At 46.4% G+C, this 18544-nt stretch overlaps 1 protein-coding gene across 8 annotated transcripts in view; it reads left to right on the top strand.

Annotated features, from left to right (window-relative positions):
• Positions 1-18544, top strand: part of HERC3 (HECT and RLD domain containing E3 ubiquitin protein ligase 3) — a 121105-nt gene that overhangs the window by 51908 nt on the left and 50653 nt on the right. For all 8 annotated transcript variants that reach the window (XM_021100756.1, XM_021100749.1, XM_021100750.1 and 5 more), the window contains 10 exons: positions 693-784; positions 1810-1940; positions 3022-3182; positions 5319-5395; positions 10021-10145; positions 12498-12557; positions 15136-15247; positions 15840-16029; positions 17833-17996; positions 18349-18462. In XM_021100756.1, the coding sequence (XP_020956415.1) occupies positions 693-784; positions 1810-1940; positions 3022-3182; positions 5319-5395; positions 10021-10145; positions 12498-12557; positions 15136-15247; positions 15840-16029; positions 17833-17996; positions 18349-18462 (1226 nt within the window). The remainder of the gene's footprint in view (positions 1-692; positions 785-1809; positions 1941-3021; positions 3183-5318; positions 5396-10020; positions 10146-12497; positions 12558-15135; positions 15248-15839; positions 16030-17832; positions 17997-18348; positions 18463-18544) is intronic.

Below are 18544 nucleotides of genomic sequence, written 5' to 3'. Positions count from 1 at the left end.
GAGAAGATGTTCGAGCTGAGCCCTGTGGGACGTCAGGTAGGAGAGGAGATGTGTAGATAAGCCGGGTGAAGAAGGTTCTGGTCAAAGGGAACAGGGCGGGCCGAGGCTCTGACGCGGGAGGGTGCATGGGGTGCTCAGCGGTGGGATGAGCAGGGGGCGCGTAGCAGAGCTGGACTCAGAGAGGTCGGGAGGCCCCGTTCTGAGGGGCCCCGGAGGGGCAAGGATTCGGGCTTCTCTCAGGGAGAGGGGCGGACCCCGAGGGTGTTGAGGCGAGGCGTGAACTGATCGGACTTGGGCTGCAGTGGGTCCCAGCGGAAGCCCGAAGGCCAGTTTGGGGGCAGTGGGAATAAAGATGGATTTTAAATACATTTTGAAGGTGGGGCCGATTGGTTTTGCTCGTTGTTGGATGCGTAGTTTGAAATAAAGAGAGGAACAGCTGGAAAGATGACGTTGGATTTATGAAAGGAGGAAAACTGGGGGGGGGCAGAGTTGGGGAGTTTGGGGAACCCATAAGTTAGCCTTTAAATATATTAAAAATGAGTTGCCTGTGAGACACCCACGTGGAGGTTCAGGCAAGGAGCTGCAAACATGAGTCAGGAATCCAGGGGGCCCCGAACTCGGGCAGACGCAGCTGCGTATGTTTCATCTCACAGGCAAATGGTAGTGAGATTCTGATATTACTCTCATTCCAGACCGAGAGTCTCCCTGCCATGTGAAGCTCCTCCGAGCACAAAAAGTCGTCTATATCAGCTGTGGAGAAGAACATACAGCCGTTCTCACAAAAGTAAGGGAGTCGGACTGTTCTGGGTTGTGCTCTGGGGCTGGGTGATTATCATTGCTCAGTTATTTTTGAGAGAGTCTTTTATTTATTTATTTAAGTTTAATTTTAATTAATTTATTTTTGCTATTTTAGGGCCACACCCTTGGCATATGGAGGTTCCCAGGTTAGGGATCAAATCAGAGCTGCAGCAGCCAGCCTCTGCCACAGCCACTGCAACTCGGGATCCGAGCCTAGTGTGCAACCCACACCACAGCTCCTGGCAATGCCAGGTCACTGACCCACTGCGTGAGGCCAGGGATCAAACCCACATCCTCATGGATCCTGGTCAGGTTTGTGTTAGCCACTGAGCGACGAAGGCAACTCCCGAGAGGGTCTTTTAGAGAGAGCAGTGTTGAAAAATAGCTCAATATATATAACCTTAAAATGTATACAGTGGTAGTCTGTGTTCCTTTAAAACAAGCTATTTAAATATATGTAAAAAGAGAAAGAGCAGCATAATTAATGTTTTTCAGTTGTCAACCTCTTTCTTTTGCTTCCAAATGAAGCACATCTGGAGAGAATGAAAAGGTATTTTCATGTCAGACAAATGCTGTTATAGACGCACTTTAATAAAATGCATTTGTACAAGTACAGCTGTAAAAAAGTCTTACTTATCAAGGAATCTGTGGAGCATTCGATTAATTATATATGCAGGATCATGCAAAATCATCTCATTTCACCTGCCTTTATCTCCTTCTTTTGTTTTCTTTCTTGTTAATACATCGTTGTACTTTTATTAAACAACTTTCAGAATTTATAGATGACACCTCTGCCCTTGAGAGTGATGTCTTTGGTAAAGATGTGGTCTTAAGTTCGTTTTTATTATTTTTCTATTTAATGAACCTTCCAAAGAAACGGTTGGCCTAAGTATCGAGTGAGCGTCGTGTTTGTATACAGACCCTTGTGATAGGAACTTTGTATACAGAGCTTAGAGGGTGTTCCCAGGCTCAGAGCTGCAGTGCACTCATGTGGCATTTGTTCCTTGCTAGAGTGGAGGTGTGTTTACCTTTGGTGCTGGTTCCTGCGGGCAACTTGGCCATGATTCCATGAACGATGAGGTGAATCCGAGAAGAGTTCTGGAGCTGATGGGCAGTGAAGTCACTCAGATTGCTTGTGGCAGGTGAGTGCCCCTCATGCTTGCATCTCTTAAGACCCAGAAATGGGTCTTGTTGTTGTCGTGCTGGAGAATGCCATTGAACGTAACCACCATCATTTTAAGAAATGTTACCTGCATGTACACCTACGGTGAAAGTGGAGAGATTCAGATCTGAGCAAGGCGTGGCAAGGGAGAGTGTCAGAGAAGCAGAGCAACACGGAGCAGTGTGCTTCTTTGGGGATAAAGCGTAGCAGGACGTTCCCATTGTGGCTTAGTGCTAACAAGCCTGACTAATATCCATGAGGATGTGGGTTCGATCCCTGGCCTCGCTCAGTGGGTTGAGGATCAGGAGTTTCTGGTAGCTGTGGTGTAGGTCACAGACGTGGCTCGGATCCCGCACGGCTGTGGCTCTGGCGTAGGCTGGCAGCTGTAGCTCTGATGAGACCCCAAGCCAGGGAACTTCCATTTGCCGCAGGTGCAGCCCTAAAAAGCAAAGAGGATTAGTGTGATGTGGGCGAGACATGAAGACAGGAAAGTGAGGAGTTCCCATCGTGGTGCAGTGGTTAAGGAGTCCGACTAGGAACCATGAGGTGGTGGGTTCCATCCCTGGCCTCGCTCCGTGGGTTAAGGGTCCGGCGTTGCCATGAGCTGTGGTGTAGGTCGCAGACTCGGCTCGGATCCCGAGTTGCTGTGGCTGTGATGTAGGCTGGTGGCTACAGCTCTGATTCGAGAACCTCCCTATGCCGCGAGTGCGGCCCTAGAAAAGGCAAAAAGACAAAAAAAAAAAAAAAAAAGGAACGTGAGAGAGTTTCTTGGACGTTTTCCTGGTCCGCCCTGCCTCTTCCTACCCATCCAAGGGCAGCAGGCCCTTCACCCTTTCCGGGTCTTGCCGTCCTCCCTGTGACCTAGGTTCTCGGCGAAGGAGGGTGTCAGGAAGGGCCAGCACGACAAACACAGGCACGTGTCAACCCGAGAGGGTGGGTTTCTCGCGGTGCCCCCTAGGAACTGCCGCTCGCACGTGGAAGTTCGCAGTCAGCATCGGGACGTGTGTTCATTCAGATCAGGAGAAACAGTGCTGGTGAGCTCATCCCCATTGCTTCCCCAGACAACACACTCTAGCCTTCGTGCCTTCTTCTGGACTCATCTATGCATTCGGCTGTGGAGCAAGAGGTCAACTGGGAACTGGACACACTTGTAACGTGAAGTGCCCATCTCCTGTGAAGGGTTACTGGGCTGCCCACAGTGGCCAGCTTTCAGCCAGAGCTGGTAAGGGTGCTTTCCGTTGGAATTTAATGGTGTTTTAACTGCTGAACACAGTTGTTTGTAGAGCATGTGTTTACTCTTTACCTTGAGGTCTTTTGGAGGGAATGAGTAGGAGGCGTTGAACGTCCATCAACAAGCATTTGAGCCCTTCCTGTGCACGTGGCTCTCTGGTTGAGATTCTGGAGGACAAGGCAAAAATTGGCCCTAGGATCTTGACGATGCTGAATACATGTTATTCGTTACTGTTGCTGATAATGGAAGGTCATGTTTATTGGACGCTTAGCCAAGGTCCATGACTGGGCTCAGCCCTGAATACAACCTTGAGAACAATGGGTATTATGCCCATGTTGGAGATGAGGAAACGGAGTCTTAAGGACGTTAAGTAACTTGCCCAAGACACTGTAGATGATGGGGGCAGGTTTAAACCCAGGTCTGCCTCATTCTAAAGTCTGTGCTCTTTTTTTTCATTTTTAAGATTTTTATGCGGTTTTTAACACTTGCACTCCGTTGGCTCTATTCCCTGTGCTGTGCCTTACATCCCTGTGGCCTGTCTTACACCCAATGGCTTGTACCTCCCACTCTGCACCCTCTGTCCCCTCTTCCTGCCCCGCCCCTTCTGGAAACCACTAGTTTGTTCTCTGTATCTGTGGGTCTTCACGCCTGTGCTTTTAGTGTGTCACCTTCCCTTTGTGATTGTGATTTTGGTCGTAACATGATCTCTTTTCATGCCTTTTTTTTTTTCTTTTTCAAACATAGCTAAATAGCACAGTGTTCATTTCATTGGAAATCAGAATAAGGCCCTCATTCAGTAAGAGTGACTTGAAATAACAAATCCTGAAGCTTAAATGGAGCTGGAGAGTCATTAAAAACAAGTGGGATTTAATAAAGTGTTGATTTTGAAGACCGTGAATGACACACATGACTTGATCAGAGTTTTAGTTTAACAGTCATAAGCTCCCTCCTGGGTTGTAAGAAACTTAAGTCTAGGGACTGAGTCTGGTACTCCTGGTGAACCTGGCATATAGCACAGGGCCTGGCACAACGTCCCACTCAGTAAATATTTATGGAATGAATATATAAGCCTCTAAAAGCATAGTGGAATTTGAACTATAAAATAAACAAGATTCTGTTTTGGTGAGGTTCTCCAAAGTGGAAGAATGGCTTGCTAGCCTCGTATCATTTGTGGGTTTCTTTTGCTCTAAGGCATTGTGCTCATGTTGGGAATGCATGTATTTCAGAAGTACACCACTTTTAAAAACTCAACTATTTTATAGGTTAGTTTGAAGCGACCGCATTCTTCAGTTTAATGATAGCATAACGTCTGTGATCTTACATTTGCGCTTGGATGTTTGCCAATATGACTTTATAACATATGTGGGTAAATTTGCATTTCCTCCGTAAATGCTGTGGGTTTAGGAACCCTCATGGGAAGGTGGGAGCACGGAGGAAGGCCTCAGGGAGTATTCGGGTTAGAGGACATTTGAGCTGTGTTAAGGAAGATTTGGGGTTCGCCAGGAGGAGGGCTGTGAGGGAGAGGGAGGTGGTGAGTTCCCCCTGGGGTCACCCAGCTCCAGGAGCGCTTTTCCACCTGTGCTGCAGGAGGCGCCACTGGCGTAGTGTGTGCCGCGGTGGTAGCAGGAAAGGGCACGGTCCCCCCGTGGATTAGACATAAGAGCGTCGCAGTGGTGCACCTGTCACCACGGGCACAGTGTGCTGGGGGACAAAGGGAGTGGTCACGGAAGTGCCCTGCGGCGGCTTCGTCCCGAAGGGGCTGCGGTCCACCCCTCGGAGGGCAAATGATTTCGCAGCGTAGGTGATGGTTCATGTCGTGGCTGCTTCACGTTTCAGGTCAGCGGCATGACAGTTCGAATGAAAAATACAGAAAGGAGGTCCGGACTGGTGGGCGGTTGGGGGGAGGGAGGGCGGGGTGGAGAGGAAGATACCGGTTTCTATATTTAATGCAATTGAGGTAGAAACAGTCGAGGGAAGAGAGCCAGGATAGAAAGTTCCGTACGTCTCTGACGTAATTAAAATGGATAGGAAGCCGCTCTGAAGCGTTGTTTTGGAATTTTAGAAAAGGCGAACAAGGCAAAACTTTTAATGGTTGAAACATATACTCTTGAAACTCTTTTTTGACAGATCGCTTCAAATATCATATTGTTAAGCAGATCTTCTCTGGAGGAGACCAAACTTTTGTACTTTGCTCCAAATATGAGGTACGGTTTTCTTTTGATTGTTATCGGGGCAGGTGGAATGATGGGGAACCAGTAGCTCTTGGCATCAACAGTTACCTGAGAGCAGCATCACTCTTTGTGTTTCTACCGATTTCATCTTCTTAAAATAAGCAGGCTCAACCTTGACGTAATCTCCTTTTTGCTCCCTTGAAGTGCCAGTAGTTTTCTTGTTTTTTTTTTTGTCTTTTCGTCTTTTTGCCTTTTCTAGGGCTGCTTCCACAGCATATGGAGGTTCCCAGGCTAGGGGTCCAATCGGAGCTGTAGCCACCAGCCAGAGCCAGAGCCACAGCAACGCAGGATCCGAGCCGCGTCTGCGACCTACACCACAGCTCACGGCAACACCGGATCCTTAACCCACTGAGCAAGGCCAGGGATCGAACCCGCAACCTCATGGTTCCTAGTCGGATTCCTTGTTAACCACTGTGCCACGACGGGAGCTCCATTCTTGGTATTGTAATCCCAGAGTTCCAATAACGTAAAAGTATTTATTTATAATGGATTTGTCCCCAGAGAGATTTCAGGAGGCCTTAGAGAGTTGATGCTTTGCTTTGGGATTATTTGACTTTCCATTCTTGCCTTCCCTGTGAAGGAGCCACAAACTGGAGGAATTTGAGAACTTGCCGGACTCATTTGATGTGATTGAGGACATACTGAATGTAAGAGATGCCGCAGTATTCCCACATCCTTAGTCTTTATCATCCGCTCGTGGCGCCCCACCAGGATCCCCTCAGGCAGTCTCCTGCGTCACTGTGGTGGGCAAGCCGGGAAGAATGTGCCTGGATCTTTCGGGGTTGGAGGTCAGCGTGCATGTGGGCCAGGTGTCTACGGCAGAGCTTTCCCTCCTTCCCCTCTTCCGGGACGGGGGAGTCTGTCTGAAATCAGCACCACAGTTTGGGTTTCTGCCTTCCAGCCCCGCCCCTGCTCATGTGTCCTCTCCTCTCCCTCCCCCCTGATTCAACAAGCCCCGAGGGAGGACCGACCATCTGTTGTGCGAGCATCCTGTCCCCCCTGGAGGAGCAGGGAGGCGCAGGCGATGACGGGGGAAGCGGAAGAGACTGGGGAGAAATGCGGGTCTGGGGACAAGGAGCCCTTTCCGTGCTGGAAGCGCTCCCCGTTCCTCTGATACTTTGCCATCTTTTAACACGCAGTGTTTGTGTCTTCTGGTGTCCAGTCATATTCTGTGATTTGGGTACAAGAGGTTGTGGTGCAGCCTGAGGCTGCGGGTTGCACAGCTGAAACTGACAAGTAGATATTTTCCAGGTCAGGTTCCTGGAGAAGGTTCTGTGGAGTTGAGCCATCTGGGCTGATTTGGAACTGTTGCCTTAGACCTATTTTAGGCCCAGCTTCCGTGCTTCACAGAGAAACCTGGAGAAAACTGAGACAATTCTTTGTTTCTTCAAGATGCCACTGAAGTGGAAATATGAAAAGCATGGAATCTCTGCAGGATAATAACCTCAGGTCCACAAGTAATAGAGTTTGAAGTATTCATTTCCCTAAGAAATTGGCTTGACTGACCAACTTTCATTTTTCTGTAAAATTCAACACAAACCTTAGTTTCATTCCTTTTGTAAATAATGGTATCTGAGGTATATAGTTGGATTTGAAATTTATTGTAGTTAACACTGTTGGGACTGGCATACAGAACATTCCTGAGAAGGTAGTGAAAGTAGCATATTGCTGGAGAAATAGGGCAGATTAAAGTTGAAACAACTGGGAGTTCCCGCCGTGGCTCAGTGGTTAAGGAATCCGACTAGGAACCATGAGGTTGCGGGTTCGATCCCTGGTCTCGCTCAGTGGGTTAAGGATCTGGCGTTGCCGTAAGCTGTGGTGTAGGTTGAAGACTTGGCTCAGGTCTGGCGTTGCTGTGGTTGTGGTGTAGGCTGGCAGCTACAGCTCCGATGGACCCCTAGCCTGGGAACCTCCACATGCTGTGGGTGCGGCCCTAGAAAAGACAAAAAAAAGGTTGAAACAACTGGTAAGAGTGGTATGCTTTACACATATAAACTAACAAAAAAGAAACTAAAAATAGAATTTGACTTAGGAAGGTGTTGCTCTTATAAAAACTGAAACTATACACTTTTACTTAATCTATTAAGTACTGATATAGAGATGGATCAAGATATGTCTTTATTCTTTTGCCATAACGCTTGAAGAATCCCTTAAAGACCTAAGAAAAAGCACCTGTGCAGTGACAGGCTCCGTTTTTATAAAATGCTGGGTCATTCGTTAGAGCCAGGCCTGAGTGGAAGGAAGGGGGCGGCAACCGATCAAAACTCCTTTTCTTGTTTGCTTTTAGGTTTGCACAATTCAGTGAGTGCAAAACCTAGCCTCTCCTTTTCCTTTCCTTTCTTTCTTTCTTCTTTTTTTTTTTTTTTTTTTTTTTTTTTTTTTTTTTTTGTCTTTTTAGGGCTGCATCTGCAGCATATGGAAGTTCCCAGTCTAGGGGTCTAATCGGAGCTGTAGCGGTCAGCTACACCACAGCCACAGCAACGCCAGATCGTTAACCCATTGAGTGGAGCCAGGGATCGAACCTGCATCCTCGTGGATACTAATCAGATTTGTTTCTGCCGAGGCAGGACGGGAACTCCTCCTTTTCCTTTCATCTTGTTCCCTGGATAGGATTGAAGAAGGGATATAGTAGGGATTGTGTGTGGGGGGGTGTCTGCCTGCCTGACTCAAAGCCTGCTAGTGACATAATCCCCCTTTTCCTAGAATAGTCTATCTCACCTTGGTTGCCTGTTGAAGTCACCTGTGTGCTTTATTTTATTTTCTCTCTTTCCAGCTTTGTTGAGATGTAATTGACATATAGCACTGTGTAAATTTAAGGTGTCCAGCAAAATGCTTTGACTTACAGTGACTACCACAGTAAGTTTAGCATCCAGCATCTCATGTAGACACCAAACTGAAGGGAGTTCCTCTTGTGGCTCAGTGGGTTAAGGACCTGATATTGTCTCTCTGAGGATGCGGGTTTGATCCCTGGCCTCACTCAGTGGGTTAAGACTCTGGCCTTCCTGCAAGCTATGGCGTAGGCTGCAGTTGCAGCTCTCATGTGATCTTTGGCCTCGGGAACTTACGTATACTGCAGGCGTGGCTGTAAAAAGAGAGAAAAAGTAGAGAAAAAAAAAAAAAGGTTTTTTCCTTGTGATGAGAACTCTTAGGATTTATTCCCTTAACACCTTTCAGGTGTAACATACAGCAGTGTTAATTATATTTATCATGCTGTACCTGACTTCCCTAGTACATATTTAAAAATAACCAAGAAAATTTATTTTGAAACTTATGTTTTTATGTGCAGGTACAAAGGAAAAAAGATGACCATCTGGTTAATGCTTTAATATTACTTTTTTCCTCTTTTCTAATAATAAGTACAGGAAGCATAAAGCACTTTCAGTTTTTTCTCAGTTCTAGGTCAAGAATGGTATTTGGGGAAAATAAGTTGAAAAAGAGCAATTTTAGGAAATTAAAGTGCACGTATAGTTTTATTTTTAAAAATCTCACTGAAAAAAGGACATACGGTACATTGCTGGGCAACATTTGGATTCTCACGGCCAATTTTACATGTCCTTTTTGTCACCTTTCTTAAAGTTTGTAGCTGTATTCTCTGAGCAAGAAATTAAGAGGCATTAAGTTTTCATAGATGATTTGCAATACAGGTTATATCTGAACTCTGACTTGTGTGGTACATTTTGTTGGAGTTCCATGAACAGTTATGGCAGATAATTAGTAGTTTAAAAGCCTTAGAGTTTCTTGGTGGCCTGGTGGTTAATGATTCAGCATTGTCACTACTGTGGCTTGGGTTTGATCCCTGGCCCAGGAAGTGTCTGGGTGCTGAAGGCGTGGCCAAAAAAATTTTAAAATCCCTTAAAAAAAATTTTTTTTTTTAATGCCAAGCATATGGAAGTTCCCTGGATAGGAGTCAGATTGGAGCTGCTGGCCTCTGCCACAGCCACAGCAGTGTGGGATCTGAGCCATATCTGCAACCTACACCGCAGCTTAAGGCAACGTGGAATCCTTCACCTATTGAACGAGGCCAGGGATCCAACTCACAGCCTCATGAACACTCAGTTGGATTCTTAACCTGCTGAGCCACAGCAGGAACTCCCCCACCAAAAATTCCTATTGTTATGATTCAAAGCAGAGGGGAAAGAAATCTGGAAAAGTTACAATGGTTTGGTTTCTCTGGCAAACAGACTCTGAGCCAGAGACTTACATTCAGAAATTTTTGGAGGGAGCATGCTCCAGAGCAGTATTGCCTAAGGGGTGCAGGAGGCAGGACTGGGCAGGGGGAGAAGCTGAACAGCTGTTCAGTGTAGCAGAGGCCTCAGCCAACCCCAGGGAATGGAGCTCTGACGTTGGGAGGCCAGGGCTCCAGGCCTGGGTACCACACCTCCGCCCACCTATTGCCCAGAGCAGCTCCTGAGGGCAGCACAGCTGGGGCTAGGGCTGGGGGGTGCCTCTGTTCTGAAGGGCACGGAGCATCTGGGCAGTGTGCCCCAGCTCCTGTCCGTAAGTGAAAGACAGAGTCGGGCATGTGTGGGGAGAGGGAGAGGAGGAAAGACCCCTGCTCTTGCGTAATTTCTCTTCTACCGTTGTATTTAATCCCCCAGAATTCTTCTCCTGCTGTTGACTTCAGGACAATGAATCAAGCACATTACACCAGTTTAATAAATGATGAAACCATAGCGGTTTGGAGACAAAAACTCGCAGAACACAACAATGCCAATACCATCAAGTACGTGGTTGCTCATTTTCATTTTCTTCCCAAAGTATATTGGAACTTCGTAGCTTCGGGGTTTTCCCCACTTCCATATTAAGAGTGTGAATATAAATGGAATTTTCACCTTTTTTTTTTTCTTTGTTTTTTAAGGCTGTACCCAAGGCTTATGGAAGTTCCCAGGCTAGGGGTCACATCGGAGCTACAGCTGCTGGCCTGCACCAGAGCCGCAGCCACGTGGGATCCGAACCGCATCTGCAACGTACACCACAGCTCACAGCAACACCCAATCCCCGCCCCAGTGAGCGAGGCCAGGGATTGTACCTGTGTCCTCATGGATGCTGGTCGAATTCGTTTCCACTGTCCCACAAGGGGAACTCCGAATTTTACATTTTCAGAAATCATTTTTGGGCACATATTTATTCAGGGTTTAGTGTTCTTAGCTCCAAGTAACATGATGGGCTGTTTCCGCATTTTCTCACCCAGTGCACAGGCTGACCTGCCTCACTTAGGTCTTAAAAATCCCGACTGGCTGAAGGCCTGACCTGGCCTTTCTGCTTAGAAAGCTCAGTGTAGTTATTGCTTAATCCCAAGAGTTTCTTCCTGTACATATTCCAAAGCATCACAAATCTAAGATGAACTCTTATTTTACCTCGTCTGAGTAATTTCTAGCATTTTCACATTCAAAATCATTAGTTAAAATAGTAGTTCATTGCCAAGTAGAGAAAAAGGTATAGTTAAAGGATTGTAGGGGCTCCCGCTATGGTGCAGTGGGGTTGGTGGCGTCTGTGCAGTCCTAGGAATGCAGGTTCGGTCCCTGGCCTGGTGTAGTGGGTTAAAGATCTGGCATTGCCACAGGTGCACCATAGGTCAAAATTGTGGCTCAGATCTGATCCCTGGATTTTCATATGCAACAGGGTGGCCAAAGAAGAAACAAAAAAAATAACTCCAAAAAAAAAAAAAAGGATTGAGGACTTTCAGCTAATTTTTGTTTTTATTTTTGTCTTTTTAGGGCCGTTCCCTTGGCATACGTAGGTTCCCAGGCTAGGGGTCAAATCGGAGCTTCAGCCGCCAGCAACATGGGCTCCAAGCCGTGTCTGTGACCTACACCACAGCTCACAGCAATGCTGGATCCTTAACCCACCGAGCGAGGCCAGGGATCAAACCTTCATCCTCGTGGATGCTAGTCAGATTCGTTTCCACTGAGCCATGACGGCAACTCCTATTTTATTCCTAAAATAGTTTTTTTTTTTTTCTGATAGTTTTACACACTTGGCTTTCCTCACAGTTGCCATTTTTCTGGAGTCTAATTGCTGGCAATCAGAGAATCATGCTCTGTGAACTGGGTGGTGGTCGTTCTAGAAACGTGTATAAAACATCTTGCCTTATGATGGGGGTGGGGGGGGAGCTTTGGCCACACCAGGTAGTGAATTTTTGAGTGCGGGATGACTGGGGATGCCCCAGGGCACCTCCACCGTGGTCCCCAGAGTCACCCTAAGCTTTGGTGGCCCTTTGGGGATTCAGGCTGAGCTTTTGGTGGCCCTTTGGGGATTCAGGCTGGAAGTTGGCAGGGAAGAGGGAGCGGGGGACTGGCTCACCCACCCCACCAACCCCAGGAAGGTGGGGAGAGTGAAATTGCCCTTGCTGCGACCTTGACACTCTAGGAGGTCTCAGTTTTCTTATTTACGTGACAAAGGGCCCTAAGGGCTGATCCCTAAGATCTTCCTGCCCAGATTCTGTGAGTACCCAAGTTCCTGGGACCCCCCCACACCCTCTGTTTGTTTTGTTCCTTCTCATTTCCTTCTCCCTCCAGCTTCACTCGGACCCTCAGAAACTAGCTGTTTTTCCCAGACCCTGGGTCAGCTAGGTCATAGGAATACACACTTCATTTTTTTTAGTTTCTTCCTCAGAAGGGCAAAAAAAAGAAAAAAGAAAAGAAAAAAAGAAGGAAATGTTTGTTCAGTGATCCATTCGCAAAGATACTTTGTGTTTTTTCGTTAACAAGAGCTTAGCTTCTCTTTCTGTTGGTTTTATTTTGTGTTGGTGTTTGGGGGTGAGGGGGGTATGTCTTAGATGGTTGCTGGGAGAGGAAAGTTCGAGATCATTATTAGGCCCAAGAATTTTCTTTTGGTAGCTTTGATCCTCTTTTTTTTTTTTTATTTTAACATGACTTATGTCATGAAGCTTAAGTTCTGGTCCATTTTGAGATGCGAACAGTATCTCTCTAAGCAAATGTACCTTTTCCAAGGCTTCACCCAGGTGAGAAAGAGCAGCTGTTAATGAAGTAGATGACTAATCTTTTGCTGATGCTTAATTAACCATTTATTTGTAAGTATTAAAGCCTCCCCTCCCTTTTTCTTTTCTGAGCAGTGGTGTTGTTCAGATATTATCTTCTGCAGCCTGCTGGAATGGAAGTTTTCTCGAGAAAAAGTAAGTGACTTAGAGAGTCTTAAAAAAATACCCACGTGTGATGCAGATACTTACTCAGCAAAGGCCGGGAGAGACGCCTCTTCTCTTTGATGGGGGGGGGGGGGTGGCCTTAATTCAGTGGCTAAGCTGATGATGTGTGCAAAAAACTGGATCCAAATGATGATGAGTGAGAGGACGTCAGGAAGGGCAATGCCGATTCATGCCTGGTTGGCAGAGAAGCAGATGACTGAGGAGAGAGACAGTATCTCGAAAGGGTTGGTGCAATTTCAAAAGTAGGATTTGGGGGGGGGGTATTCTAAAGTGTTACCCCCACCACGTGGATGGTGTTTGTTCTTAAATTCTTAGTTCCATAAATCTTCTTGGTTTCTCTGGTTTCCTTTCCCATAGTTTTTTTTTTCCTTTTCACAGAAAGGGTGAATTTAGGGAAAGCTGCAAGGAGCTTCAGGGACTCGTTGGACTCCGGGCCAGCTCTGCCCACCAGGAGATGACATTTGGTCTGAACCCCCAGGGAGTAAATAGATGTTTCTTTGCTAGGGCTTCTCCCTTCTATAGGAATCTTCTCCCTTCTGCAAGGAACTTGCTGCAGCTGAAGGGTCTTGTCATGGGTTTTGATCTTCGATGGTCCCAGGTCCCTGACCCCATCCTTTTCCTGCCAGTAAACAAGGTGCATGAATTCCCCCAAAGACTGAGCCTTTGGTTCTGGGTGAATCCCATCCTGCCCATTCCCCCTGCCCTAAATTCTGTCCCGAACTGGGTTCAGCCTGAGGTCGCTTCAGACTCTCCCGTTCGGTTGCAGTTAGAGATTGCAAAGTCATTCTCTTGTGTCACCGGGGCAGCCGACTGAGCTCATCCAGTTCATTTCAGAGCCAATACTCAGCCTTTTCCTCCAGGGAGAAATACTCTGTCTTGTGCCGATGTTGGTCTTTTAGAGCAGTGGTTCTCAGCGAGGCTGGCTGTGCTTCCCAGGGGACAGGCATTCGGTGACGTTTTTGATTGTTACCGTGGCGGAGAGTGTACTGCTGGCGCTTCGTGGGCAGAGGTCAGGTGTGCTGCTGAGCATCTCACAAACCCACCACCAGCAAAGAATTAACCTGCCGCCCAGTCAGTAGTCCCAAGGTAGAGAAACGGTGCTCTAGAAGGACAGCTTTTATGAAAGTGGAGAAGGACTCTTGGTCAGATTTGGGAGGTTATCCATCCTGGGTGTCACGGAGTTATAGATTTGTGGGTAAAACCTCTTATTTTTTTAAAATTTTTTATTATAGTTGATTTATAGTGTTCTGTCAATTTCTGCTGTACAGCAAAGTGACCCAGTCAATCACACACACACACACACACACACACACTTTCTCACATTCATTACCCTCCATCATGTTCCATCGCAAGTGATGGGATTTAGGTCCATGTGCTATACAGCAGAATCTCAAAACCTTTTTTTAAAAAAACGGACTTTTGTGCTATTTCAGAAATCCCGCTCCAGCTTTACGCAGACTACTTCATGGGAAACCAGTGAAAACGAAGACCAGTTTAACAAAGCAAAAATACATGAGACAAAGTATTTTGTTTTTTCTTAACAGCATAGCAGAAAGAAGGTACTTATAAGCATAAGGAAGGTTACATCTGGGACATCAGAACTAATTTCTATGTTTCGGGCAAATTTATCTTTAGAGTGATAGCAGCAAAAGATCCACCAAAGAAAGCCCAAGTATTTCTTCTTGATTTGGCTATTTGGGTTCCAGTACATATAATTATGATTTTTTTTTAAATGTTAGAAACGCTACCTCTGTTTTTATAAGTTATAACATTGCTGTCAGGTATATTAAAACTATCTGAATATGTCTCTTACACATAAGCAGAAGCCTGTTTTGCAAATAGATAATAATTACAACAGATAGTAATTACAACAGATAGTTCTTTTGTAATTACTGGATGTGCTGTGTTCAAGAGTGGGAATTTAAGAGAGACGTTCTCTGAGTCTGTCAAAGGCTAAGACTTTATTTAAGGTTAGAAAAATGATTATTAATAGGACACTAAAAACAATAGCTGTGAAATTAGTCCTTGAATGAAAATAATTATATCCCTTGTGTTAACCGAGAGAGAGATTAACTTTGCATTTGTTGTAGTTCTGATTTTTTTAGAGAGATAACTGGCTTTAAACCTGGCATTTGTTGCTAAGTGGGCTGGTTTGCACAGGGGATGTTTGCTGCGCCCAGACACGGCATCTGCGTCTAGGTCCGCATAGCACAGTGACAGAAAGAGGCCACAAATGCGAGAGGGAAGCAGGGACATAACCCTCTGCTTAGAAGCTTCAAGACAACCCGAAATGGAGGGATGATCCTTGTACTTTGACTTGAAGGAAAAAAGGCTTGAAGACGTTAAGGTCACTTGAAGAAGAGATTCCAGGGAGATGTAGCCTGTCAGGCTTCCCCGGAGTTAGTGTCTGTGTGCATCTTGTCTATCAGGTCAAATTTACATCTGATCAGTGTGTGCAAACTGTTGGGTTTGCCTGTTGATACTTCCTATCAGCGTGTTGGCTTGGTTTTTCTTTTATTACACATTTTGGTTTGTTTTGTTTGTTTAGAATTGATGAGCATTTTAAAACAAGTCCCAAAATCCCTGGGATTGACCTGAACTCAACTCGAGTGTTATTTGAGAAGTTAATGAACTCTCAGCACTCCGTGATTCTGGAACAGGTGAGTTGTTTACATCTACAAAGCGCATGCTTCAAAATGCATTTTTGCATTTTTATGCCCTGATGACATACGTTATATTTGGTTTAAATTTTTCTAAGGAAATGCGACTCCAGAGTGTAAGATCTGCCTGGGGCAGGGATCTTTGTTTTTTCTTTTCCTTTTTTTGGTCTTAGGGCCACATCTGCAATTTGGAGGTTCCCAGGGTAGGGTCGAATCCGAGCTGTAGCCGATGGCCTACGCCATAGCCACAGCGACACAGGATCCGAGCCATGTCTTTGACCTGCATGTGTAGACACCACAGCTCACGGCAATGCCGGATCCTTAACCCACGGAGCGAGGCCAGGGATAGAACCTGCGTCCTCATGGATGCTAGTCAGATTCCTTTCCGCTGAGCCACAGCGAGAACGCCCTGTGTTGTCTTTTCTCTGATGTATCCTCAGTGCCCAGACCAGCCCTTGGCTCGTAGAGGCCCCCGAGTGACCTCCTGAATGAATGAGAATTGGGAGTCCCTCCAGTTGTTTCTGAATTTAGAGATCAGATGACTAGGTTTCAGCAGCGTCTGAACTTCTCAATACTCTTTTCTCTCCTGCAGATCTTAAATAGCTTTGAAAGCTGCCTGATTCCTCAGTTGTCGAGTTCGCCGCCAGATGTCGAAGCCATGCGAATCTACTTGATACTCCCGGAGTTTCCCCTGCTCCAGGATTCCAAGTATTACATAACGCTGACTATCCCCCTGGCTATGGCCATTCTGCGTCTGGATACAAACCCCAGCAAAGTCTTAGGTGAATTTCCCCTACTTGACATCGGAGGTTTTGTGCTGCTTCTTTTTTGGTGTGATCTTTGGCTCTCGGTGGGCTGAGATCCAAGAATCCCTATGTTGCCATTTAATATCCTTAGCATGGAAACGTTTCTTTCTTTGCTGTTAGTGTCTAACTAGCCACATTTGCAATGTAAACAAGTCGAACCATTATTTAGGTTAGTGGAAATGACTCAGGCCCCAGTAACCTGGGTTTTTAAATAGTCACAGAGTGAGGTTAGTTGACATTATTTTTTTTCTCCTCCTCTACTTGCTAAGAGTTAAGAGTGCCTCAAAAACAAGTGTCCATCTGTTGGCCTTTCGGCTACACCGGGCTTGGGGGGCGGGAGTGCAATGAACAGTCGTGGTGTGACACAAGGGTCTCCGGAACAGGAGAGGACGTAGTGGAGACTTACCAAACGTTTGTTTTGTTTTTCTTTTTTAGGACAGTTGAGTCCACACTGATTTTTGCAGGCCTCGGATACTTTGCTGAGATAAGAACCTTCTGTTCCTCAGTGAACTGGAGAGCGCCTCTCATGGGAGTAGCGCCTGAGATGTTTTTATTAATCACATGCGCACAAAGTCTGTCGCCTGGCTTTTTCCTTTTGGCTTTTTTGTTTTGTTTTGTTTTTCCTGGTGATTTTTCATGTTTTTAGGTGTTCCCTGCAGCTCAGTAACTTCTGCATCCCATATGGACCAGGGTGTTAGTTGAGTGTGGTCCCCGTGAGGAAAGAGACCTGCGTGGCTGAGGATGGCATACTGGCAGTTCCATGATGCTGCTGCCTTTGTGGAAGATACAAAAACAGACAGGCATGAAAGCAGTAGTAATATGCTAGTCCTTAGTTTTTTTCAAGATCAAAAGCCCTTTGGGGCATATGTGCCCAGGTGGTCGAATAGACCACGAGGTAGAGATGGCTCTCTCTGAAGGAGCATTGCCTGACTTTGAAGTTGGGAGGGTTTTTTTTTTTTAGTTTTAATTTTTCCAGGTAGGATAGCACAGAGAGATCAGAACTGTTCCGTTTTCCATTTCCTTTGTTTTTAACTTCTAACTATAGCACTTTAAAAGAATACCGCAAAGTAGAGAGAACCCCGCAGGTAGCCATCCCGCAAATCCAGGGATCAGTATTTTGCCTTCTTTGTTTTGGCCATTCCCCCTGCCACTGCCTTTTTACGTTTTCGGGAATATAGTTTAAAAACCTTAGGCCTTATATTTCCTCCTCCTGTAAATATGTTCGTGTGACCAGGCTTGTTCCTGGCAAAGTGGGAAGCAGTGGTAGGGTCTTGTCTGGTTAAGAGAAAGCATTGTTGAGTAAGAAACAGAAATAAGGGTTTCCCCCCGACAGTCCTCCTGCAAGAAAGGACCGGTTGCTGTACGGGTGCTGCTTCCGGGGCATGTGGTCCTCAGCATTCCTCAGCCAGGACTTAGGTGGTGGCTGAGAAGAAGGCTGAAAGGACCAGGGTACGAGGATGCTCCTGCCCCAAACAGGTGCCTCAGCATCTTGGCACATGCGCCCTTGGAACTGAACTTTGTGATGGGTCTTCTGAATGAGGTCCTTGAGGGAAAAAAACTCAGATAAAGCTTGAGAAAAAAAAGCTCCAGGATTCTCGTGCATCTGCTGCTCTCTGCAGAAATGCTCTAATGGCTTCTTTGCCAAGCCAGTGTGGGGAAACTGTATTTTAGACTAATGCTTACCTTCTAGCTGGAGCAGTTTTTAGCTGGTAGGCAGAAGGCATACACGCTCGCCTCAAGATGACGTGTTGAGACTATGTCTTTCCTTTCTTCCTAAAGATAACTGGTGGTCTCAGGTATGCCCGAAATATTTCACGAAGCTGGTAAACCTCTATAAAGGGGCTGTCGTGTATCTGCTGAGAGGAAGGAAGACGTTCTTAATTCCTGTGCTGTTTAACAATTACATCACAGCCGCGCTCAGGCTCTTGGAGAAGTTGTACAAGGTGAGCCTGGGAGTTCCCGTCGTGGCGCAGCAGTTAGCAAGTCCCACTAGGAACCATGAGGTTGCAGGTTCGATCCCTGGCCTAGCTCAGTGGGTTAAGGATCCCGCGTTGCTGTGGCTGTGGTGTAGGCTGGCGGCTACAGCTCCATTAGACCCCTAGCCTGGGAACCTCCATATGCCACGGGGGCGGCCCAAGAAATGGCAAAAAAAAAAAAAGGTGAGCCTGGAGAGGAGCCATGGGGAGATGGGCAAGGAGATGCGGGTAGGACGATCCACCCAGATGGTCTAGGGGGAGCCTAGAAGGAAGACCCAGTTGCCCGGGTCTTAGGTGTCCTTGTTTTGTCCTTCGTCAGGTCAATCTTAAAGTGAAGCATGTGGAGTATGATACGTTTTACATTCCTGAGATCTCCAGTCTCGTGGACATCCAGGAAGACTACCTCATGTGGTTCTTGCATCAAGCAGGCATGGTAAGAACTCGTGTAAAGCGTATCTGAAAGCTTTCATCTCTTCTCCGAGGACAAATAAGGACAAGCGATGCGCCTCCGCACT

Source organism: Sus scrofa, chromosome 8 (assembly GCF_000003025.6).
Source record: "Sus scrofa isolate TJ Tabasco breed Duroc chromosome 8, Sscrofa11.1, whole genome shotgun sequence".
Taxonomy (NCBI): Eukaryota; Metazoa; Chordata; class Mammalia; order Artiodactyla; family Suidae; genus Sus; species Sus scrofa.
This window is presented reverse-complemented; position numbering and strand designations above follow the sequence as displayed.